Genomic DNA, 25,188 nt, shown 5'->3' with positions numbered 1-25,188 from the left:
GGGTTGGACGCAGATTGCCAGACTGCGAAAGTGAAAGCCAATGTGGTACAAGCGATTATTGCATTATCATCCGCAGAGAATACGGCATCCGAAGTAACGCCCTGAATTAGCTTAAACCTGCTATTTAAATCGTCATCTTGGTTTGTGCTAAAACTTAAGGTTTGGTTTATTTTGCTGGCCGGCTTTTTAGCTAAAATGGTTTTCAAGATTGGTATTCCTCAGTTTGGTCCATGAAATTTGAAATCGATAGATAGAAGTGATTCTTGAAATTGTCCACTACCAATTATATAATCATTCCTGAAAACTCTCCGTTAAAATTGAGGGTACTTTTGTCAAATCAAATCCTCCACTTGAACTAGTGGTTTCTTCAATTTAACAGAGACTTTCCACTTTCCACATAATGATCAAAATGATTGACAGTGGACAATCTTAAAAACTACTTTTATTGATTTTAAATCTCGAAAAACTAAAATGAAGAGTTATGCTAACATGAGATACTATTTTGGCTGAAAAAAAGGCCAGTGACTTAGAAAATACCATGAATTGGAGATGTAATTTCGGAGAAAGTTGAGGCCTCCCACACTTACGTCTTTACTTTGAAAGATTATGTATCATAATGTCCCAATCGTCTCACAAAAGATTTATGTAATACAGTGCTTTATAATGACAGAAAGTCATTCATGTTGTCATTTAGGTACAGCCTTCTAAAAAGTAAGGTGTAAAGTGAAAAAAAAAAAATTAAAGAGTATGAGAAAATGATAATATTCATGCTTCTGGTGTTTTCGTAGTTAGTTGGCACGGGCCACCACAAAAAAAGGATGAGAATGATATAATGTTCAATATGTTCCAACCATTGAATAATTCGTAATTATTTAATCACTGGATTAAATAGTAGTAATAATGGTATTTCTTTAAAGAAACGTATTAATTTATTTATTTTTCATTATAGTCTGATGTCTTTAATAGTTTTGATTTTTTTTAACATTTTGAATAATAGTCATGAATGAAAATATAAACAATCAAATCATTTAAAAAATTATTATGAATATGTATTCGTACCAGAAGAAGAAAAATACTAGTGTCATATAGTCTTACTCATATATATATATATATATATAAGACAAACATTATCTAATACCTAATTTAAAGTAATTAAGTAACACAACATTTAAAAAAAAAAGTAACACGACAATATGTATACTATTATTATTCCATGAGTCTCTAGCACTCACTGAACCCTAATCAACCATTTCAATCGAATCCCACCTGTTGGTCTGATGTCCTCGCCCTTGTGCGGCCGCCTCCGCCCTCGTAGGCATCGAAAACCGGCAAAGCGGGCAGGAAGGACGCCTCTCGAGCCAGCTATCAATGCAAAGCGGATGAAACCTATGGTTACATGGCATCTCCTTGGCTTCCTCCCCGACCTCCAACTTCTTCAGGCAGATACAGCACTCCGCCGACGTTTCCTCCGTCACAGTGACCTTCGGCAAGGCCTCTATCGACGCCTGGGTCGCCCCAGCCAAGGCCGTCACCAAAGACAGGCTCGCCACAGCCGCCAAGGCAGCGGCGGGCGGGGGATTTGGATAAAAATAAGAGTGGAGGAAACTGTTGGGTTGGGGTGGTCCTCCTTGTTCTGCCATCGCTGGGGTAGCTGGTAGGGCTAGTACAACGGACGTATTGTCGGAGTCAACGTTGTGTGCGTGTAGTGTGGAGGACGCTGTCGGTTGAGTAGCAGTGTTCGGTGGTGGGTTGGTGGAAGGGCCGGTGGGTTGCGATTGGGAAGACATTGCTTTTGTCGTCTTTGAAGCTTTGAGAATTAAAGAGAGCGAAAAGACCGAGTAGGGAGTTAGATTTAGGCCAATATAAAGGGTGCGGTACCAATTAAAGTTAATTCTTTGAAGAAATAAGGCAAGCTTCCCACCTAGAGAAAATAGTTTAGTTTGGTCATGTTAACTATAAGGTTACAATTTCCCAACATCAAAATCCATTTTTCAAAATATATAAGGAAAGAAGCTAAGGGTCCGTTAGCTAATGTTTTGCAAAACTATTTTTCATTTTTCAGATATCAAAACGGGTAAAAAAGACGTTTGGTAGACTATTTTGTGAAAATATGGTAGAAAACGAAAAACGCAGAGAAAAAATATTTAGTCTAAGTTCTGTAGAACATCAAATTGTTGTTTCCTTTGTTTTTCAAAAGCAGTTTTCAAAATAATAAAAAATAAAATATATATTATAAAACAAAGTTAATATAAAATAAAATCATGTATATGCAACCACTATGGTCATTATTATCACTACCACCACATTCTCCACCATCTCACCATCACCTTCACCGTGGCCATAATTTTTTATACTACCACCTCCCACCACCATTGTTGCCACTATGATATCTTCAACCATCATCAACATTGCCACCAGGGCTACCACCACCTCCATTGTCTCAACGATGCCACAACCTACATTACCGCCACTGTACATCTTAACATGACCACCAAAACTTGTACCTTCATGCCACCATCACCACCACCATGTTATGCATCGCCATAACACCACCACCACCATGGTCATTACTACCTCCACCATCTCATTGTTGTGGCCACCACCACTGCCACCATTACCACCATCACTACCACCACCACCACCATCATCATAGTGTCACCACATTCTCCAACCCATTACTCTCACTATAGCCACCACCACCTCCACCATCTCCGCCGCTATCATCCCTACCTCCCAACCACCATTTCACACCATCATTCATCACCATTGTTACACACAACCATCCTCTACCACCGTCGCAACCACCACCATTGCCATGACCACCATCATTCACTTCCCCATTGCCCTCTACCTTGCTATTGCCACCACTTGTATTCCTCCACTGCTAATACCTTTATTCTCACTACTACTACCCTATTCCAACCATCATTTGTATCAACACCACTCTCGTCTCAACAACACCATTCTTACCACCAGGGCAACTATTACTACCAAACATAAATTTCTTTATAATATATATTGACATTTGATACCAGATGCGTTTTCAATGTTTTTGTTTTACGAAATCATTTTCGAACTAAAATACCATACGCATTCTCAAATCCTATTTGTCATTCGTTTTACAAAACAGTTAAAAAATCGTTTTGTAAAATGTTACCGACATACCCTAACATTCCAAAAATTATACTTGAATTGAAATTCAAGATAACTAAAAATATCTAAAAAATAAAGGCGTTAATAAGCTAATTATTAGCAATTAAAACTCGCATTGTTAGACCAAATCTTCTACAGCTGTGGTGTCCACTTTACACCTAGATTCGAATTCCTCTTCTCATAAGATGAAGTTAGTTTAATTATTCAATACTTTGTTTAAAAAATACTTGTCGGATTGTTTACAATTAAAGATAAAAATGTTTTCTGATTAGGGTGCAGAAGAAATCACTCTTTAAGCACTTTTAATTCAAGTCATATTCTAATTACTTTAAGGGAAATTTTATTTGAACCCATGCAACCTCTTTCTACACCCAGCTTAAATTTTAAATGAGAAGTGTCTTTTTGACCCTATTGCATTATTACCATAAAGTACAAAATGAATTTAACAATAAAACAAAATTGTATCAACGAACCCAAAACCCAATAATCAATCTCTTACCATGATACAACCAAAAAACAAGAAAGATTCATGGTGAAAATTGCAACAAATGAAAGGAAAGCAGAAGAAAATATTTACCTTGCTGGGTGCACAGAATCATAGGATAATAGCTGGTAATGACGCTTATGCATAAATCCTTTCTCTTATCCCACGAGTAGGGACTATCTTTTGTCTGATCTTCGTGAAAATTGAAGGCCATCGCTATCAAAGAAACACTCATTTTTTGGTTCTTCAGGTGCAAATCTCAACCTACTCTTTTATTTGTTACATGATCAATATTTGTTGCTGCATCATGCTCCACGAAAAAGAAAGGAGCATATGAGATTTCCTTTGCTTACTCCATTCTTGTAAGCTCAGGGGAGCATATTCTAAGAGATGACGAAGCTCCAATATTAAATGAAGAGGAGAAAGTGAGAGGAGAGAGGGAGACTTCGTCGTCACCGCAATCAGAAAACTCGGAAAGAACCCAAATTCAGTAAGTTAATATCATGGGTGTAAAGATAAATTTACATATTGAATTGAGTTTGTGAGGGTAGTTTAGGTAATAAATTTGGGTTTAAAAATATATTGATAGTTTAATTAAAAATAATATGGGTGTAGTGAGTAAACTGGGTCTAGATATAAGTTACGTAGGTTCAAATAAAATTTCCCTTACTTTAATCTAAATTTTAGAAAAGTGAATTTAAACTTAAATACAAAATCTAAATTTTAGAAAAAGAGAGTTTAAACTTAAATGCAAAAAGAAAAATACGCTGTTATAACCAACTTGGATACGCCAACCGAATTTTCGCACTCCTTTTTCGACTCTGCACTCTTGTATTAGCTTATTTTTTTTCTAGCTTTCGGATTGAGCCAACCGAATTTCCGATGCCCACCAATATAAAGCCCGCCCAACACTCTGGGCTGAGACTGGCAGATCCGGTTCACAACATCCTCTCTCTCTCCTCTCATTCTCTCTCTCTCTGTCGCTCAAACTTACACATCAACATACCCAACTCAAATAGGAGAGAAAAACCAGAGAGAGAGAAAGAGAAAGGGCGTCGGTAGCTGATAATTGGCGTCGTGTTGGAGACCAGAGGCCAACCACCTCCTTCTTCGTGGAAACTCTAAACTCCCCGGAGCTGTATGGATCCGTCCGGGTCCACTCGTTTCGACATCTTTGAGATTTATCGCCGATTCTGCGGTAATTATTGTGCTCCACCCTTTTTTTTTTTTTCCTAATTTATTTGATTGTTGTTTCACTGATTAAATTCTCCCAATTCGTATTTAGCTTTAATTCTTTCCATCATGGTTGTTCATTTATTGAACCTTTAACTTCTTTCTAATGGGTTTCTGAAAGTTTTCAACTTGGTGCGAGAAGTTTGAAAATAAATACGTTACCTTTGCGGTGTTTTCCTTACTGAAGTTGGGTTGTTAATTATTTTCTGTTTGGTTGCCGAGAAAGTGTGGAGGACACATGCATTGAGCTGATTTAACACGTGAATTTACTTGTTTGAGGTTCAATTGTGTGAAATACTGCAGCTTTGTGATAGATATGGTGCAAGGGCTGTATATTTCTTGCTGCCTTTGTCTTCGGGTCTTTGATCGATTATCAGTTTCATTGCTCGAAAGGTTACCCTTTTGTGCTAGCTAACTGCATTTGGCTGTGAATTATAAAAAATGTTTTCGGTTATTATTAACTAAGGAAATAAAGCAAATGCATTTCTGGTTTCATTTAGTTTTTACTTGGCTATACTTACTAAAAAATTCTACCTGTATGCGGGAAGAATAGCTTTCTTTTCGTTAGGTATTTTCGGAAATTTCTGTTTTCAATTTGAGTAGTTTTAGTCTCCAGTTCTGTGTATAAGTATAACCAGTCATTATGTAAATTTCAGTTTAGATAATTGATGAGTCTCGAGTAGGACTGCTGACTGTTAAATTGCAGATATCAGGACAGGAAATGGATATGGTCATGCGGAAGGTTACAGAGAAAATGATGAGACACATATGGCTAAATATTCAAGGGAGGCGTTAACTCAGCTCTTGCATCTGGTGGATTCAAAACTACACGCTAGGTATATATCTTTATATAGAAGCTAGAGTTAAGAGACAAAACATGATTTGGAGAGCCCTTAGGACGAGGTCATCCTGCATCATGCTTTTATTTTAGCCTTCGAGCATTTTGTTTCCCCTTTTCTTTATCAGTTGATTGAATAGTAAACTGTTCGCTTTGACAGGATATCAATTTTTGATGAAGTTCTCAAGCTAATGTTGCGTCTGGATTTGATGGTAAAATTTATTTATCGAAGTCTTTAAAGTAGATTCTTGTTAATTGATGTGTGAGGTTAGTTTACATGACTCAATGAGTTCCTGACAAAAGAAAAACCTCCCTCTGCAGGCAGACTTTTCTGAATACTCACGTTTCTACGACTTTGTTTTCTTCATGTGCCGTGAAAATGGTCAGAAGAATATCAGTAAGTTATCTTATTCTCTTCAACCCTCGATGGTTCTTAAACGTATTTGTTCATTCCCTGCAATATGAACACCCTACTTTGCCTTTCTTGTTTTCTTGAATTATTTGCAGCTGTAAATAAGGCAGTGACTGCATGGAGATTCATCCTAGCTGGGAGGTTTCGGTTGCTGAATCAATGGTGTGATTTTATTGAGGTACAAACATTCTAAGGTTTCTGTAACTCAATGCTTGCTACTACGTTTTGTAGATATAGCAATGATTGTCTTGCTAATGGTGACCATGGTTAGAAGTTCTAGAACCAAGAATTCATGGTTCTATGTCATGTAGTTGGTTGAGATATAAAGTTATATACAGACCAAAGCCAAATTGTCAACAGTGTAGTGGCTAGAACCAAGAATTCTGCATGTTAAATGCAAAATTATTTGAAATATAAGAGCATAATGTTTTTTGGGTTCATGTGCATAAAGTGTTTCTGTATTACAAGGCAACTAATCTTTGGTATTCCTCTTAGAAAAATCAGCGGCATAACATCTCTGAAGATACTTGGCGGCAAGTTTTAGCTTTTAGCCGCTGTGTGCACGAAAATCTGGAAGGGTATGATCCTGAAGGTATATATCATCAGTCTTACACTGATGCGTACTCCCTTCTATCTAAGCACGTTAGATTGTCAACAAATTACATGAATAACTATAAATAAATTCAAATTGCCCTTTGAGTCCATCAGATATGAGACTCCTATCTGAATGATCATTGCTTTAAATCATTTTTGCAGGAGCTTGGCCTGTTTTAATAGATGACTTCGTTGAACATATGTACAGGTTTGATCTCTGTACCCTTGTAATAATAGCTCATAATGTGAGTCTAAATATTCATAATGATAGGTCTACGTAAATGTATACTTGAACAGACTTTTTGTCTTGCAGGGTTTTGGGATCGAGCGATAACTCTAGCTTCAACTGTAACTGCGGTGATTCAGAATCCTGGTCATGTACATATGATGACCCTCTTCCTGGTACGTCACTATACTTCCAAGCTCAGACCCATTTTTCACTACCTTAGCTAATGCCAGACTTGTATTTGGTGGAACATCCCAAGCCTTCGTCCTAATAATATTGTGATGCAGGATTGAAGATTGTACCCGGTTTGAAGAGAAAGTTACCTGGGGACATGCAGATCGATGAAATGGTATCCTCACCCACCCTGTTCCCACACTGTACAGACTGGAATCCTGCATTAAGCACTAAAAAAAGTCGTGCGATGTCATGCATACCAGCAAACTGGGACGATACTACATCAGGAAATACTGTGGATGATTCCATGGAAACCGTAAGACATAGCAGTCCACTGAATTCTTCAAAATCTCCATGCGCAGTTGAAGGTTGCCTGTTGAAGGGCTTTGCAGGACTGCTTTCTACACGTTCCTGTCTGCAGTTTGATCGGGAGAGGGGAGTTTCATTTTCGTAGAGTAGCAAACATCGAATGTGTCTTTTACGAGGAGATGCGGTTTGATATATTTGGATGCTTTGGAACACAAATTAGAGTTGGTCTATCTTATCAATTTGTTCGCTTAGTGTTAATAATAGTCTTCTATTCGGATTGATAAACTAATAAATTTAGTTTGTATTCCTGGTGTGTCCGAGTCTTAATGGATGTTGCGACATAAGGTGACGTTTCTGTAAACATACGCGTAACGAAGTTGACTAAAACAATGTGCTCCCATCTACCCCCAAGTTCGAAACGTTTTCTTGTAATTTAAATCAGATTAGAATATGGCTTCCAATAGCAATAAGAAGCAATACTGATTAAAAACAAGAGTGAGAAACAACCATCATTCTTTCACTTTTGCATGCCGGACTTAGTACAAAGAGCAACCGTGTGATTGATCGGAAAAAAGAAGAGTCTGAACAAAATTTACATGGTAACAACGGCCGTAGTTATTTTCCTTAACAGAACTTCGGCGGATTGATGTGGTTGGACGGAGCTTGCAAAAGGTCAGAATTGTAGGCCACCAAGCAGCAATAGCTCACCATTGGTACTTTGCAGCCACAAGAACCTCCTCATAATTCTGAGCAGCATGGTCCCAACTCAGGTCTTGCATCATCCCTCGTCTCTGGATTCCTTCCCAGCTCTGCTTGTACTCTCGATAAGTATATAAGCAGTTCCCTAATGCATGGATTAGCTCACCGACCTCAGCGCTGTCAAATGTCCATCCAAGTCCCGACTCCTCGTACGGATTGAAAGGATGCACGGTATCTCTCAGTCCACCAACTGCATGAACAACTGGAACTGTCCCATAGTTCATAGCGTATAGTTGGTTCAGTCCACACGGCTCAAATCTTGACGGCATGAGCAAAATGTCTGCACCAGCAGTTATCCTGTGAGCTGTTTGTACAGAAAACCCAACCCATCCCCTGACCTTGTCTCGGTGTTGGTGTTCGAATGCCCTGAGCATCTCTTCCAGGTCAGGTCTCCCAGAGCCTAACATGACTAGTTGCACATCCTGACCCATCATCCACGGAATTGCCTCTGCTATGAGATCGACACCCTTCTGGTGATCCAGCCTCCCAATGAAACCAATTACTGGGACATCCTCACGGAGTGGTAAACCCAGCTCCTTCTGTAATGCCGCCTTACACTGAGCCTTGCCAGTCTTAAGTGTCTCCAGGGAGTAGTTCGTGTAACCATCTGATTTCAAGAAAGCATCATGCTGCGGGTTCCAGTCTTTCGTGTCAATTCCATTAACAATGCCTCTGAATTTCCAGTCATTCTCATTTATGATCCCGTGTAATCCCCAACCACCTTCAACAGTTTTAAGCTCCCGCGAATATCCATGACTTACAGTAACCACACGGTCTGCTGTCTTTAGACCAGCTGCAAAGATATTGAAGTGCTCACCTCCAATAGGGTCATACAATTTGAAAAGGTCCAGGTAGTGTCCAGGAAGATCAACGAAGGAGAAATCAGCTACTGGCCCCCGACCCTGGATAAAATACACTAGGAGCTTAGTTCATAGCTAACTGTCTAACGACCTATGATGCAAATTTAGCTTGTGTTTCCATTAGACAATAAAATGACTTGAAAATAAGTTTCAGTTAAATGAACTTTTATCAAAGGAACTAACCTGGTGAGCTATGTTATGGATTACAAGGATGGACCTCGTATATATCATTAAGCCATTGTCTCGATAATATGCCTTCAAATACACCGGCAACAATGCAGTATGCCAATCATTTGCAATGAAAGCCAAGTTTCCATCACCATAACAAGCACCACCACAGGGGACAAGCCAAGGGACCTGCAACCAGTTTTTTTGTTTTGTTATGTCTTAACAGATAAAATGGAAAATAGCATTTGCTAATTTGACTCTACAGAGTCTACACAAAGGGGTGAGCTGGTGTACGTCAACTGCTGCCTTGCAAAATAACACCATGCGTTTTAAAATATCCTGCACCATAAATCCAAAGAAAAGTAACTCAATTTGCATAAAATGGCAGGCAAATAACAGCGGTCCATATTGCAAAAAGGAATTTATAATCTTATTTAAACTGACGATGCCCCAAATCAACACTGTAATCAGCAAGAATCGAAACAGGATCACCATCAAGGTTGAGAAGCCAGCCAAGCTTAGGCTCAATTTATTTATTTGATTATAGAGACTTAATTTATTTATTTGGTTATCTGTGCAGCCGCTGCAGCCTATCTTGTAAATGTTCACGCACAGAGTTATCTACTTTTAGTTTACCTTCTCATTTCTAATCACAAAAGGTTAAGATTAGAGTATGTCTGAGCAAGTCCTAATCAATTCTAACCGATTCATGAAAAAATATACTTTAAGGAATAAATCTTGAGCTGCACAAGGCTACATGAGGTCTAATTTAAAATCCCAAACCCCGCCTAAACTTTGTTTTTTGCTTAAGAAACTAAGCCCATCCGAGTACCATCTGCACAAACCTTACACATTTAAATCCTGATACAGTAGTAAACAATCAGCCAACCAATCTTCTTTAACGAGGAGTACAAATGACATAGATGTTAAGAGTTTTTAGAAGAAAGAGGTGTCAATAAGTCAGAGTCATTCTTTTAAGTGGTAGTGGTTCTTCAACACAAGTCTCTAATGATAATTCTGCCGCATTAGCATGGCAAAAGTAATCTAATATTAATCTAAATAAGACGAACATTGTTTATCCTTCTTGAGAAGTAATTGAAGCTAAAATGAGAACAAATATCTTACCTCACGCTTTCCTGCATATATATTATTCTCCATGTGACGGAACACAGCAGATTCAATGAAGACAAAATCTACACCATCAATATAGGCTTGGAAATATGCTACCTCCATATCCTGCAAAGTAAATTATTTGTTAGACGAAGAGTAGTTAAAATGTATCTAATTTACAGTCAAATGCTGCAGATGCTGCCCACCTGGCCAGCAACTTTATATACTTTCCGAACTCCTGAATGTTGGGGTTCCGCATAATCACCATAGAGAGGTGCCACAACCTGAGAGAGAGAGAGAGAGAGAGAGACTCTGGGTTTAACAGCCATACAATAATAAATCAAATGCAAGGTGCTGGAAATGTCAGTTTACTTCATCCCCATGCCTAACTCATTATATTCCCAGCTCATTTTCCATGAAACTACAGAGCAGGGAAATTTGGGAAATAAGTTACATATTACAAAAGAGAGATGCATTACCATGACCCTGTGTCCACGCCGAGCCAATGCCTTTGGCAAAGCCCCAGCAACATCTCCAAGCCCACCTAAAAGAATTCGTCATTTTCAGTCTCTATCAAGGACATTGCCATCTCACAATCTGGTCTTACGTAACATTACCTGTTTTCGACCATGGAGCGCATTCTACAGCTACTAATATGACATTCATGACATTAGGCCCCGCCAAAGGAGGCGGCTTTACGTCTTCACTGGTAAAACCAGCTGCCCCCTCATGGACCTCCTCTACACTTGGTTCTTTCAGATCAACAAGCTCCTCATCTTTTAGCGTTGACGACTCAAGGTTTGTAAGAAAAGATGGCAAACCATCAGACCACTCTGTCTTGGAACTATCCGTACTCACATGCTTACTGGACTCTAGCTCAATGGGAGACTTATTAAAAGGTAAAGCGTCTCCATGATCCTTTTCTATTTCATCAAGCCCTCTACTAAGAGCAGAAGGCACAGTTTCGAACTCCTTTTCTTCAGTTGAATGCTCATAGCCGCTCGAAGCAATGCTGCCAATTTGGTCTTCAACCGTATCATCACCACTACTTGAAGAACTTTTTGCATTCGAAAACGATTCGTTCCCCTGTTCAAAAGAAGCTTCCTCTTCTTCTTGGCTTATATCACCACTTTGTATAGAAGATAACAATTTCCTTCTTTCAGCAATCTGCAAACCCAAACTTGCTTATTCCAAATTTTGAACTATCCCAAACTACTAAAAAAAGCACAAAAGATGCAATCTTTTGGCCTAAAATTATTTACTTTCATTACAAAAGAGAGTAATTTCTGAAATTACCTGTTGAAGCAGTTCTCTTTGCGTAGCAAGAACCTTCTTGCTCTTTTCAATGGTGGCCTGAAGGGGATCCTCCGGCTCGCCGCCGTCCTCACCTTGCGCGGAGCTCTTTCCAATCGCATGAAGCGGCTTAATCCTCCAAAGATTCCCTCTTGAGCACCAATCATTCTGTCCTCTGCACATTCCCACAGCTTCTGAAGACCCACCTGCAGAAGCATTGATCCCACTAACTTCAATGGAGCTTCTTGGACGATTCGTCAAGAATGGGAATCTGAGCCGGCGATTAATAATGCTATGAACAAGCACAGAGCTGTCAGTCTTGGTCTCTATTATACAAGGCAGAGACCCAATGGAAGCCATTAGACAAGGTGTTCGACGAAATGCCTCAGAGAGCTAGCAGGAGGTCATAGACCGGATACAACACACTGAGGCGATTCCGCTGAAAATAAAGCAAACCCAGTTGAGGAAATTCAATCAGAAACAAACCCGATCGAGGAAATTGTGGGAAAACGAAGCCGGATTGAACAATGATGACGAATCGGAGGAGAAACTGAAACGGGAGAAAGAGAAACCATAGACGGGGATAGAAAAAGCAACAGAACAATCGGGGAGGAGGGTCGTTGAGATGGGTCCCACTGAAGAAGGGGAAATCATGGAAGGGTTGATGAGGCTCAAATTTGCTGATGGAAATTGGGGAAGAAATGAGGATGATAGTGTCTACTGACCACAAACAGAGTCCTTGCTCAACTGTGATTCTTCTGCCAGAAACTCGGCTTCTGTGGTGGGCCTGGGCTTCCTTGGCACCCTCGTGAAGTGAAAAAGGAGTATTTAACGACGTTTATAGATTTGGTGACAATGTCAAAAAAAAAAAAAAAAAAAAAAATCACACATAACATTATATTATTAAATTAAATTATCGTTCAGTTTTGATAAAAAAAAAAGAAAAGATTGTTGTTTAGTTTAGTCATAACTCGTTGTTTTATGTAAAGGATGTGTTAATCACACATCATTTTTACTTTTCACACATTCTTTTTTACTTTTAACGCATTTTTTGTTAATTTTTGTCCTTTAATTTTCTTCAATTTATACGATCCGACGGCCGAAAATTAAAAAAATATATGAGAAATAAAAAGAGGTGTGTGGATATCACACTCCTTATATAAATTGCACGGCACTAAAATGAATTTCTATTTGCACATTTCTGTTTATTGTTATTCTATATTTTTTTTGATATAAAATTTAAAAAAATAAAAATTGCCTCACTTATTATATTGTTCAACAAAGCGATATTCTTCTTAAAATTATATTAGTTTAGAAAGGAGGAGAAATAAAAAAAAATACAAAGAAATTGACATGAATAGAATTAGCTATAATAGTCACACATTGAATACAACCACCTCTTGTTAAATATAATTATGTGAATGTGAATATATGTTTTTAAATGCAATCATCATCCGAAGGAAAGATTCGAACTTATCGAAAGCAGTGCTTAAAATTAATTGATCCATCCAAATGCATCAGTCCAAAACTACAGGTCATATTTTTCAACAACATTATTAAAAACGTGCAAGTAGGCATATGGCTTAATGAGCTATAGTTACCACCAGCTCAGACTCGGAGATCGTGATTGAAGAATAAGGATCCTATTCGGATCCCCTTTCCGAGCATCATACGAATTCTCAAATCGTGTTCGTTCATCGTATATTGTTTGGTTAATTTTCGTTAGATGCTATTCATATTTAATTTTAAATCAAATTATTTAAAATTATTTCTAACCGTACGATGTACGATAAACGAACATAATTTAAGAATTCTTGAAATCCTCATAAAAAGAATCCGAAAAGGATCCTCGTACGTGATTGAAGTCCGAGAAATAAGAAAGTACACTATTTACCATCTCGAGAATTGAGGTAGAGCTTTCTTGAGAATTATGTGGAAGCATCTTGGTTTTGATAGAATGATAGAATTGAGGTAAAGATTTCTCAAGAATTATGTGGAAGCATCTTGGTTTTGATAGAATTGATGTGGAGCTTTCTTGAGAATTCTTGAAATTAAAAGGGTGGTGTTGGTAATCTTTGAAGAATTGAGGTAGAGCTTTCTCGAGAATTATGTGGAAGTATCTTGGTTTTGATAGAATTGAGGTAGAGCTTTCTGGAGAATTCTTGAAATTAAAAGGTTGGTGTTGGTAATCTTTGTATAATATTTGCCATCTCACAAGCATTTCTTTAGAATTCTCGAGAATTGAAGGGTTGATGATTGAAATTGTGGAATAGTTTACAAAATAAGAAACGTTATAGAATATTCTTTCAAAATGAAACTCTTTATAAACTATTTATCATTTTATATTTTAACGTTAATTTTCGTGTTAATGTTGTGAAATATTATATAAAAAATGAGTTCATAGAGAATTCCACTTTTAAGAGTCTCTTTAGCATTTCTCTTACAAAATTAACATGTTAGGATAAAGTTTTAATCAACGGAATTTGCTAGTTTTTTGAATCATGAAATGATTACAACTAGGAAACTTTCTTCTACTTATTTTCCAATCTTGATCAATCAAGTTGTTTGGTAATCACTTTCTTTAAACCTTTTGCTTAAACTTGAAAGTGCTTTAGTCAATCACTTTGTTTAAGAATAATGATAACAAACTTGAAAGTTGAAATGAATTGGTCCAATTGGTAGAATTTGGACACTAATTGGTTGCTGAAAGATCACCAACCACTCGTATTGATACCTAATCATATTTAAACTCGTTTCTAATTTGCGTTTATCATTTTAATTATTTTGACACTTGTCTAAATGTAATTACAAGATGGGTAATGTTAAGGAAATTAAATTTGTAGACAAAATTTTGGTAACTAAAAGACATGAAAGTTGATGATTGGTTTATTCCTTAAATGTTGATAAACGTGCATATTTCTATTGATAATACATCATTTAATTTGTAAATTTAACCTTTTTAGCATTACGTTTACAAGAGTGGCCGCTGAACTTCTAGTAACCAAGTAGTGTTCGTAGAATTTCCACTAACCAATTCCGACGTTTGAGACGCATAAAGGAACACCCTATTCTACCCTCTTTGATTTTCAAACCCATCACGGTCTACTCTCTGGTCTCACTCCCCAGCCCACCCCTTCTGTTTGTCTGTTTGTCTGCAGGAAAGACTCGAACTCGATGCAAAATCAACTGACCCTATCCAAGCAGTCCAAAACTATTGTATATTTTTCCACAAAATCATTGAAAACGTGTATGTAGGCATATACCTTAATGAGTCACATTCACCGCCAGCTCAGACTCAGTGGTAGTGATTGAAAATTTGAGATTCACCTTAGATTTGTGTTCGAAATTTACAGACCAAAAAATTTGGATCGTTTAATTTTAATTATACGATTTCTACGATCTATTCCATTACTTCATTTTACAAAAATTCGAAAACTTGAATAGTTCAGATCTTTTTTCTCTTGAACTGTTTACATTTCTCGATATGCGAACTCCAGATATAGAAATCCAGAATCTCATTAGGTGATTGAATTATATCTGTAAGAAATAAGAAAGAACACAAACGAATTTCACGTTTTTCCTTTTATTTCGAATCTGCTGCCACATGTTTCTCATTGACTGTGACACCGTGAAAAGTTGTAGTGTCTTTTGGTTTTGGTAGATAGACCTAAGAGGTTGATGATTGAAATTGTGGAATATTTTACAAGATTAACATGTCAGGATTAAGTTTTCATCAAAGGAATTTTTTAGTATTTTGAATCATGAAATGATAACTTGTTCCCAAAAATAAGTGGATCCTTCAATCATATCCGTTTATTGTACATCGTACAGTTAAAAATCATTATAAATTTTTTTATTTAAAATTGAATATAAACAGTACTTGACAAAAATTGACTGCATGATATACGATGAATGAATGTAATTGAAGGATCCCAAAATCTTTTCTCAACTTCTTCTATCTATTTGTTTAAATTTAGAAGACAACTGTCTTCTACTTACTTTCCAATCTTTGATCAATCAAGTAGTTTTGTAATCGCTTTCTTTATACTTTTTTGCTTTTTAAACTTGAAAGTGCTTTAGTCAATCATTTTGCTTTCGAATAATGAACAAATTTGAAAGTTGAAATGAATTGGTTCAATTGGTAGAGTTTTTAAGCATGCCATAATGTAATGTACATGTTTCTGAAAAAAAGAGAAATTCTTAGTCTCACAGCCGGACCAACTAACTTTTAAGTTGCAGACATAAAAAAAACAAACCACTGCCCTAGTTGCCATCATGGTCTACTCTCTGGTATCAACCCCCCCCCAAAAACAAAAGACCCTTTCCCACTGAAGGCTGTATTGAGATTCTTAAAATCTCTAAACAAAAAATCAAATGGCAGAAACCAAACATAACCAATTGTGCCGAAGCATTCTTGGATAAATCCAGTTTTGTTCATTGATCTGCTCAGTTTTGTTCAAATTGGAATCGAACCGGTCGTAATCTACTATTAAATAATCAATCAATTAACACCGAACCAAGCTGAACCGTGACCAGCCTTACATGCAATGGATCGGCTAGACCTATCTTCTCCAAAGGGTCCTATCTAGTACCAATTGCAAAATCCCATTTACACACTTTGCATAATTTTGCAACAAATGCAAACCAAAGAAGTAAAAATTCGTCCTTAAGTGAAAACTTCCATTTAAAAATTAGGGTAAAAAACTGTTTACTACCCTCATGTTTCGTAGTTTTCAACATTTAATACATCAAGTTTTTTTCGTCCCAAAGTCATACCTAAAGTGTTAATTTTGTGACAGTCTCATACATCCGTTAGTCAAACTGTTAATTCTTCCGTTAAGTGATGACGTGACGCCCATGTGGACAATGACTGAGCATCACGTGTCATTAAAGCGTCCACGTGGAAATTAAAATTTCAAAATTTCAAAATAAAAAATTTGGTCTTCTTCTTCCTCCTTGACATTCCCTTCCTCCCTTATCCCACCATTCTCTCCTCAAAACGAGTCCCAGATCCCACAATGAGTACGAAGCTGAGAACCCAGATATGCACCAACCCACCAAACTCTTAGCTCTGATTCAACTCTTCAAGGTGTGGATATATGCACCAACCCACCAAACCCCCACAGAACCCAGATCCCGCAACTACCAGACTCGTTTGATTCAACTCTCAGCTCTGATCCACCATCGTTGACTGATCTCTTCACCATCGTATCCAGTACCAGCTTTCGAAGCCATTAACCATGGGTGTGCATGCTGGAGCATTTAACCACAAGGTTAGGAAAAAAGCCGGTCGTCGATGGCGGAGATGGTGGCTGTGAAGTAAGCAAGCCGAGTGAAGGGAAGGGACTCGGCGACAAGGGTTTGGAAGGAACTCGAGATTCGGTAGGTTCGTGCAGAGGAGAGAATGGAGGGAGAAGAAGGGAGGGAGCGAGGGACAGACTAACGATTTTGAGGGTTTGGTGGGTTTCTCCCTGATTCTTGTTTTTCTTTTTTTGTTTTGTTTTTCATTCTCTTCTTCGCACAGCCAGAGATTCAGAAAAGCTGAAGTGAGAAGATTCCAAGCTGTTGCTTCTAACCTTTGCGAATTCAGGTACTCCTCCTTGATTATTCGGGCGATTTGGAGAGTCGGTTCAACAATTTGGGGTTATATTTTTCAAATTCTAAAGGTACGAATCTACTAGGTTTTGATCCAAAAGGGTTTTGGTTGGAATTGGTTCAAGAATTTGGTATTTTCAAGTATGGATCTTCTCTTTGTGAACCCAGGTGGAGGAGACCCAAATCCTCCCAATTTTCCAGAAAACTATAAAGTTAAAAGAAAAAAAAAATCAAATAAACTAATATTGGGTTTCTTTTGTGAACCCAAAAAAATTGGGGTCTCTTTCGAGATGAAAGAAAATGGAAATGGAAAAGGAAAATCAAAATGAAAAAGGAAGAAGAAGGGAAGAAAAGAGACAGGAGGGCAGAGAAAAGGCCAAGAACTACAACAGCGCCACTGTGGCGGTGGGTCCAGGATCTGGACACAGAGGATGATATGTCGTCGATGGCGGAGATGGTGGCCGCGAAGTAGGCACGCCGAGTGAGGGGAGGGAACTCCGTGGCGAGGGTTTGAAAGGAACTCGGGATTTGGTGGATTCGTGCAAAGAAGAGAATGGAGGGATAAGGGAGCAAGGGAATGTCAGGGAGGAAGAAGAAGACCAAATTTTTTTTTTTTTGAATTTTTAATTTCCACGTGGACACTTTAATGACACGTGGCGCCTAATCATTGTCCACATAGGCGCCACGTCATCAATTAATGGGAGAATTAACAGTTTGACTAACAGATGTATGAGACTGTCCTAAAATTAACACTTTAGGTATGACTCTGAGACGAAAAAAACCTGATGTACTAAATGTTGAAAACCACGAAACATGAGGATAGTAAACAGTCTTTTACCCTAAAAATTAATACATATATATAGTTCATCCAGATGATTATTTGACGGAAGTATCACCATTTATTGACTAATTAATCAAAAAGTTAAAGGCATCCTTCACTCTTCAGAGTCCTGAGAGCAGTTGGATTATGCATCATATTGCAAAAGCAGAGGTCGTCGGGGTCGGGGTCGGGGCAGTGCCTGTCGGATCGCAACACTCAAAGCAATAGGGCTTTGGATTATGCACGCACATATTGAATTTTGATGTATATTTGCTTAATGAAACAATTACAAGATGAAACATATATATAGGGAAGAAAAAAATCATAAGCCTAATTTTGCCTAACTTACCTATCTTGCTTGACTAACCTAACTTGCCTAACTTTGAACAAGAAAGTTGACTAGCCTAATTTCACTAGTCATCCAACACCATTATTCCAACATGTTTATTTCATGCATTTTAACACTCCCCCTCAAGTTGGAGTGTGAATGTCGATGACACCCAACTTGCTAATTAAGACCTCAAATTGTGCCGAGCTTAGTGGTTTGGTGAATAAGTCTGCAGGTTGATTCGAGGTCCGTATGTAAGCTGTTTGCACCATTCCAATTTGAATCTTCTCACGTACTAGGTGACAGTCTATCTCTATATGCTTCGTTCGTTCATGAAACACTGGGTTCGAAGCAATGTGCATGGCAGCTTGATTATCACAAAACATTGTGACTGGTTGTGCATGATTTACTTGCAAGTCCTTCAAAATGTTTCTTAGCCATATAACTTCACAACAAGTAGTAGCCATAGAACGGTATTCTGCCTTTGCACTAGAACGAGATATTGTGCTTTGTTTCTTCGTTTTCCAAGATATCGGTGCTTGTCCAAGGAAGATACAATAACCGGTTATTGACCTTCTAGTGTCTTTACACCGAGCCCAATCAGCATCACAAAAGGCTTGTAATTGTAGTGAACCTGTAGAAGGCAAAAGAATTCCCTGTCCAGAAGATTGTTTGATGTACCTGAGAACCTTATGCACCGCTTCAAGGTGTGGTTGTCGTGGCTTGTCCATGAATTGGCTCAACATATTAACCACATAAGTCAGGTCAGGCCGCGTGATGGTTAAGTAAATCAGCCTCCTTACGAGTCGCCTGTATGAAGAAGGATCATGTAGGAGCGTCCCATCAGTTTATGTAAGGGATAGGTTTGGTTCCATTGGTAATCGTGAGGGCTTCGCACCAAGGAACCCAGTATCTTCTAGTATCTCCAACGCATATTTGCGTTGGCACAAGGCAATCCCTTGTTTAGATCTTGCAACTTCTATCCCCAAAAAGTATTTGAGTTTTCCCAAATCCTTTAGTTTAAAATGTTGGGAAAGGAAGAGTTTAGTCTCTTCAATTTCTCTCAAATTGTTACCTGCAAGTATCACGTCATCAACATACACAAGTAATGCCATAAAACTGCCTTGACGGTTTCGGACGAATAATGAGTAATCTGACCATGATTGATGAAAACTAGCAGTCTTGAGAGCACTAGACAGCTTGATAAACCATTGTCTCGAGGCCTGTTTTAAACCATAAATGGATTTGTGTAATTTGCATACTCGTGTCTCCCCCTTTCGTCCGAACCCAGGAGGCAGGGACATATAAACCTCATCGTATAAGTCACCATGCAAAAAGGCGTTGTTCACATCAAGTTGATGAAGATGCCAGCCTCGTATGGAAGCAATACTCAGGAGGACGCGGACGGTGGTGAGCTTGGCAACTGGAGCAAAAGTTTCCCGATAATCAAGCCCCTCAATTTGACTGTAGCCTTTAGCAACGAGACGAGCTTTGTAGCGTTCAACACTGCCGTCAGGTTTAAGCTTCACCTTATAGATCCATTTGCAACCGATGGGATGTTTGTGAGGTGGTAAGGGCACAAGAGTCCAAGTGCGATTTTCATGAAGGGCAACAATCTCTTTTTGCATGGCGTCACGCCATTTTGGATCCTGAACAGCTTGCGAAAAACTGGTGGGTTCTTTAATAATGGTGAGGGTGGTGAGAAAGGTTTTGTGAGTGGGGGATACATGGTCATAAGATAAATAACGAGATATGGGGTGAGATGTACCTGATGACTGGACCATGCTTGTGGAAGATGTGGGAGCAACACGGGAAGGGAGGGCCACCTCAACATGAAAGTCCTGCAAAAATGTGGAAGTTTTGGTCGGTCGAGTGCTACGACGGAGTGGAGGTGGTTGGTCTGGTGATGGAGTGGTTGGAGGTGGTGAAGAGTGTAGGGTATGTGAAGGTGTTGATAAGGTATCTGGTGGTGGAGTTGTAGTAGGTAAAGGAGATGAGAGTGGTGTGATGTCGGCAAGTGTGGGAGAGGTGATGTTTATTTCTTCGGGTGCAAGGCTTGAGTGTGACTCAATGGGAGAGGTCAAGTCAAACGTGATGGGTGAGGGTGTAATGTTTGATAGAGACGGGGCAGCGGAAGTGGTATGATTTTGGAATGGAAAATGATCTTAAAAAAAAACAACATCCCTAGAAACAAAAGTCTTATTGTGTTTTATATCAAACAATTTATAACCCTTTTGACCATAAGGATACCCAAGAAAAATGCATTGGATTGCACGGGGGTCGAATTTAGAGGGTCTTTGGGCGTGTGTAGAAGCAAAACATAAACTACCGAAAACCTTTAAATGGGAATAGTTAGGTGCTTTGTGAAACAGTTTTTCGTAAGGTGTTTTACCTTGGAGAAGTGGAGTGGGTGTTCTATTGATGAGGTAGGCTGAGGTTAAGATTGCATCCCCCCAAAAATGTTTTGGCAAACAAGCTTGAAAGAGCAAAGCCCGAGCAACATTGAGCAAATGCCGGTGTTTACGTTCGGCAACACCATTTTGTTGTGGTGTATTGACACAACTAGATTGATGTATGATGCCTTTGGGAGCATAAAATTGCTCAAGCTTAAACTCAGGGCCATTGTCACTTCGTATGATTTGAACTCTGGTATTGAATTGAGTCTCAATCATTTGAATGAATCCGACTAAAATGTCTTTTGTGTCAGATTCATGTTTCATCAAATAAACCCAAGTGCTTCTAGTGTAGTCATCTACGATGGTAAGGAAATACTTGGCACCTGAAATAGAAGCAACTTGATAACCACCCCAAATATCAATATGCAATAATTCAAAACATGATTTGGTAGAAATAGAGCTCAAAGGAAAGGGTGATCTTGTTTGTTTGGCCAATGGGCAAATTAAACATTTTTCCAAATCACAAGCCTTATTGTTAAATAAAGGTAATAACGAAGTGACTTTATGAGATGGGTGTCCTAGGTGTTGGTGCCAAAGCTTTGGTGAGACGGTTTGAATATTGTTGCATGTTCCTTTCTTTGATGGGTCGAGGTAGTAAAGTCCATCCCTTTCAGTTCCTGTCTCAATCATCTTCCCCGAGCGAAGGTCCTGAATGACACAAAATTGGGTGAAGAAAATGGTGACATATAAGGAATCATAGGCTAGTTTACTGATAGATATTAAATTCAACATAAAGAACGGCACACATAGGACATTTTCAAGGATAAGATTATGAGAGAAAACAACTTGTCCAATGTGAGTGACTTTGGCAACGGAACCATTTGGCAGTTCAACTGTATGATTTTCAACAGCTCGTGAGTGTGTAAGGAGACTAGGACTGCAAACTATGTGATCCGTGGCACCACTGTCCAGGATCCAAATACTTTTGGTTCTTTTACATGAAAAAGAGAAGGATTTACCTGAAAGTTCTTCATGACTAGGAAGATTACTGACTTGATTGGCAAATGATGATTTGTTCTTGTTCAACATCTGAAGGATTTGCTTGCAGTCCTTCTGAGAGAACGGGAAATTAGGCACTGTCTCTTGCTTGTTACTTTGTGAAACTTGATTCCCCTTTGAAGAAAAGAGACGATTGGATTCGGTCTCTGTGGCTGCTTTCTGTTTTCGACAGAAATCGAAGGTGTGGCCTTTCCATCCTCAAAAAGTGCACTTGAGATGTGCACGACAATTTTTGGTGATGTGATTGGTTTTATTGCACTTTCCACATCGCATCTCCTTGTCTTCAGGTGTAGGTTCTCGCGACAGATTCTTCACTGCAAAGACAGCAGTTTCTAGTTGTGTGCTTTTCCCATTGGAAACCTCTGCCTGGCGTTCATGTCGAAGGACCAACGCATATGCCTTGTTCACCGTAGGTAGTGGTTCGAGAAGAAGAGTATTGCTTCGAACCGTAGCATACGATTCGTTCAGTCCCATAAGGAACTTCATGGTTTTCTGAGTTTCAACATATGAGTTCATCTCATTCTTTGTTCCACAACTGCATGCTGGAATGGAACACAAAGTATCACGTTCATCCCATAAACTTTTAAGTTTAGTGAAGTAAGAACTTACACTCATATTGCTTTGGACGCAATCATGGATCTCGTTCTCAACATGGAACAGCTGAACTATATTCACATGTGAGAACCTCTCCTGCAGATCGGTCCACATTTGTCGAGCATCCTTGTAGTTGATGACACTCCCTGAAATCTCCTTTGACATAGAGCCTAGTAGCCATGTCTTGACCAAGTTGTTGCAGCGATTCCATTGCTGTAGCTCCTCAAAATTATCCTCACTTGGTTTGTTGGTCGTTCCATCAACAAAACCAAGTTTGTTCTTGACCGTTAAGGCCATACTCATGGATTGAACCCATGTGTTGTAGTTGTCTTCCACCAATGGTTGTGGTACGAGGATTGCACCAGGTTGATCCGAGTGGTGGAGATAGAGCGGGTGGTTGGGATTTTCCCATTTTGAATGAGAGGCCATGCCTAGAATGGTTGACCTCGTGGCTGCTTTAGAGCTGTGTTTTGTGGTTTTTCCCAGATCACAGCTCTAATACCATATTGAATTTTGATGTATATTTGCTTAATGAAACAATTACAAGATGAAACATATATATAGGGAAGAAAAAGATCATAAGCCTAATTTTGCCTAACTTACCTATCTTGCTTGACTAACCTAACTTGACTAACTTTGAACAAGAAAGTTGACTAGCCTAATTTCACTAGTCATCCAACACCATTATTCCAACATGTTTATTTCATGCATTTTAACAGCACAATCAGCATGCACATCTCCCGTCCCATTCTACAACATATTATTCAACAAACAAAATTAAGTCGATTAAATGTGTATAGTATATAATTAATTAATAATTAGAGTACCATTAGGGATTCATTAAACTTTTTAATTACATACTGGCGACGGCGGCCTTGGCGGGGGAAGACAGCCTGGTGTCGTTGAGATAAACTGCATATGGATATGAGAGGTCTGGGAGCCGCGTAGTTGCTTGAGCCTTCATGGTCGTAGTCACAGTTATAAACAGTACGACCGCCATGCAAAATACAATTTTGTTGACGCTAGCCATTTCTCAGAAATATTAACAACTTAACAAGAATATAATTGATGGGTGGGTTGATCAATATCTAAAACTCATCCACCTTAATTTGGATGAGAAACTATATATGCTCGATTGTCCAGATATGTACACTACTTTTTAGACCAATATTGGAAGGTAAATTAATGATTATTTCACATGAATATGGGAATTAGGCAAGGTAATGGTTACAACATATGTCATATATTTACTGAGTAGGAAAATTAATGATTACAACATAAGTTATATTTGATAATTATTTTGATTTTCTTTTGCAAATATAAAAGAAGATTTAAGCGATATTAGGAGAGGAAATCAAGTCAAGCACATGCCCTAGGTCAACTAATGATCTATCGATCAAATATATAAAGCCTAAAATTTGCAACTTAATATACTATTACTCAAAGCAAAATCATTGTCAAAGTGAATCGTAATACAACATATCAATATAACGAGAGATTTTTTATTGTGCCAGATATATGGACGGATAAACTAAATATAATAATATAATTGGTTGATGTACCGAACCTGGTTCCCGAAACACTTCTTTCCAATATAACATATATTATATATATAAACACAAACAACATAACATATTAATACAACTTACAGAAATACAAACATCATTAACTAATAAAACTGTATCTTGAATTACGCATCTGCTTCATTCACGCAGCCATGCAGCCAATCCCGTAGCGAGTACTCGGAAACACAAGAAACAAGCCGCTGCACACGATTCCCACCATCAACGGGAAACTCTCCATCACTTCATCCATGTCCTTCTCGTGCCCCGGAAACAAACAGTCCGTCACGCGGCGGTCCGAAAATGCGATCGCCACAAACACCATGACGGACATAATGGCATGAACGAAGTCCGACAGCCCCAACTTGTACCTCTCCTCCTTCGGCACCTCCACCATCAGGCCCGGTTTAAACACCGCTAGCCCTTTCTGCGTCACGAACCCATAGTACAACTTCCCGTCCGGACCACGGAAACTGTCCGTGAAGTGGAAGAAAAAGCATGAGAGGGTGCACATGCCCAAGATCCCGTACGTCATCATGGTGGTGACACGCGTGCACTCCCCGGTTGTGTAGATAGCGGGGAGAACCATTTCAAAGGTTAGGAGAGTGCCCGTGGGAAGAAAGTTGGCCAGCATTGAAGTCTTGGATAGGGTTTTCTGGACCCCTTTCGCAACGGCACGCCGTTTACGGCCGTGCAAGTGGTCCGGGTTCAGTCGGAGCAGGGGCAGAGGCTGAGATGAAGAAGAAGGTTGCGGTGGCTTTGGTGGAGATTTGGTGGCCTCGTCGTCGTGTGGATCCCCGTAGACTACATTATTGTAGATTTTGATTCCGACGCCGTCAGTCTTTTGGTCCATTTTTGCGGTTGTTCTCTCTCTGGGAAAGTTCGATTGATTGGTTTTGTGAATATGGATTTTCACTTTGGAACGGTTTCTGAATTATATATATATATAAAGGTTTTTGTCAGTAGTTTAAAATTCAAAATTTAGGTACTCATCAACGGTTATTTGGAGAACTGTTAACTGGTTTATATAATTATCTGTTTTGCTTTTCTGAAAATAATTCAAATAATTCGAGGTTTTTAAATTTGATTCTCCATGTTAGCATACAACAACGATTAGATCATTTCCCCTATGACTAATAAAAAGAAATTTCATGCTCTTGGAACGTCATGACTCATAAGAGCAAGTCCACCTCTAAGGACTTTGTGCCAGCACTCAGCCTA

General features: G+C 38.8%; 4 protein-coding genes and 1 long non-coding RNA gene across 6 annotated transcripts; 1 reads left to right on the top strand and 4 right to left on the bottom strand.

Moving 5' to 3' along the window:
- Positions 1-1,238: 1,238 nt before the first annotated feature.
- On the bottom strand, positions 1,239-1,787 carry LOC103404610 (E3 ubiquitin-protein ligase MPSR1-like). The gene has a single exon (XM_008343535.4). It carries the CDS (start codon positions 1,785-1,787, stop codon positions 1,239-1,241), a length of 549 nt encoding a protein of 182 aa, XP_008341757.3.
- A 2,654-nt stretch (positions 1,788-4,441) lies between these two features.
- On the top strand, positions 4,442-7,729 carry LOC139193803 (defective in cullin neddylation protein AAR3-like). Of its 2 annotated transcripts, none has more exons than XM_070817491.1 (9): positions 4,442-4,835; positions 5,577-5,706; positions 5,869-5,920; positions 6,030-6,105; positions 6,216-6,298; positions 6,616-6,712; positions 6,877-6,922; positions 7,028-7,116; positions 7,228-7,729. In XM_070817491.1, the coding sequence occupies exons 1-9, from the start codon at positions 4,778-4,780 to the stop codon at positions 7,566-7,568; spliced, it is 972 nt and encodes a 323-aa protein (XP_070673592.1). In that variant the 5' UTR covers positions 4,442-4,777; the 3' UTR covers positions 7,569-7,729. The 2 variants fall into 2 exon arrangements, with proteins under 2 accessions (XP_070673592.1, XP_070673593.1); XM_070817492.1 differs by having other exon boundaries at positions 4,502-4,835; positions 5,589-5,706.
- A 190-nt stretch (positions 7,730-7,919) lies between these two features.
- On the bottom strand, positions 7,920-13,024 carry LOC103404446 (granule-bound starch synthase 2, chloroplastic/amyloplastic). Its single transcript, XM_070817490.1, has 8 exons — positions 11,617-13,024; positions 10,938-11,487; positions 10,800-10,864; positions 10,527-10,604; positions 10,336-10,446; positions 9,505-9,549; positions 9,226-9,399; positions 7,920-9,084 (listed from the first exon to the last, which is right to left on the bottom strand). The coding sequence occupies exons 1-8, from the start codon at positions 11,971-11,973 to the stop codon at positions 8,128-8,130; spliced, it is 2,337 nt and encodes a 778-aa protein (XP_070673591.1). The 5' UTR covers positions 11,974-13,024; the 3' UTR covers positions 7,920-8,127.
- Positions 13,025-21,141: 8,117 nt separating this feature from the next.
- LOC108169891 (uncharacterized) lies at positions 21,142-22,935 on the bottom strand. Its single transcript, XR_011578286.1, has 2 exons — positions 21,772-22,935; positions 21,142-21,460 (listed from the first exon to the last, which is right to left on the bottom strand). It is a non-coding gene; the product is annotated as an uncharacterized lncRNA (long non-coding RNA).
- A 1,053-nt stretch (positions 22,936-23,988) lies between these two features.
- On the bottom strand, positions 23,989-24,875 carry LOC103416995 (protein DMP9-like). Its single transcript, XM_008355203.4, has one exon. The coding sequence runs from the start codon at positions 24,818-24,820 to the stop codon at positions 24,113-24,115; it is 708 nt and encodes a 235-aa protein (XP_008353425.2). The 5' UTR covers positions 24,821-24,875; the 3' UTR covers positions 23,989-24,112.
- Positions 24,876-25,188: the final 313 nt, after the last annotated feature.

Source organism: Malus domestica, chromosome 17 (genome assembly GCF_042453785.1).
Source record: "Malus domestica chromosome 17, GDT2T_hap1".
Classification (NCBI taxonomy): domain Eukaryota; kingdom Viridiplantae; phylum Streptophyta; class Magnoliopsida; order Rosales; family Rosaceae; genus Malus; species Malus domestica.
This window is presented reverse-complemented; position numbering and strand designations above follow the sequence as displayed.

Excerpts from the sequence above, each read along its gene's own strand:
- LOC103404610 (XM_008343535.4), bottom strand. The coding sequence starts at position 1,787 with ATGTCTTCCCAATCGCAACCCACCGGCCCTTCCACCAACCCACCACCG.
- LOC139193803 (XM_070817491.1), top strand. The coding sequence starts at position 4,778 with ATGGATCCGTCCGGGTCCACTCGTTTCGACATCTTTGAGATTTATCGC. Across the intron at positions 5,707-5,868 it reads GATTCAAAACTACACGCTAG|GATATCAATTTTTGATGAAG; the intron begins GTATATATCTTT and ends TCGCTTTGACAG. Across the intron at positions 6,923-7,027 it reads TTCGTTGAACATATGTACAG|GGTTTTGGGATCGAGCGATA; the intron begins GTTTGATCTCTG and ends TTTGTCTTGCAG.
- LOC103404446 (XM_070817490.1), bottom strand. The coding sequence starts at position 11,973 with ATGGCTTCCATTGGGTCTCTGCCTTGTATAATAGAGACCAAGACTGAC. Across the intron at positions 9,400-9,504 it reads TTTGCAAGGCAGCAGTTGAC|GTCCCTTGGCTTGTCCCCTG; the intron begins GTACACCAGCTC and ends AACTGGTTGCAG. Across the intron at positions 9,085-9,225 it reads TCCATAACATAGCTCACCAG|GGTCGGGGGCCAGTAGCTGA; the intron begins GTTAGTTCCTTT and ends TATTTTATCCAG.
- LOC103416995 (XM_008355203.4), bottom strand. The coding sequence starts at position 24,820 with ATGGACCAAAAGACTGACGGCGTCGGAATCAAAATCTACAATAATGTA.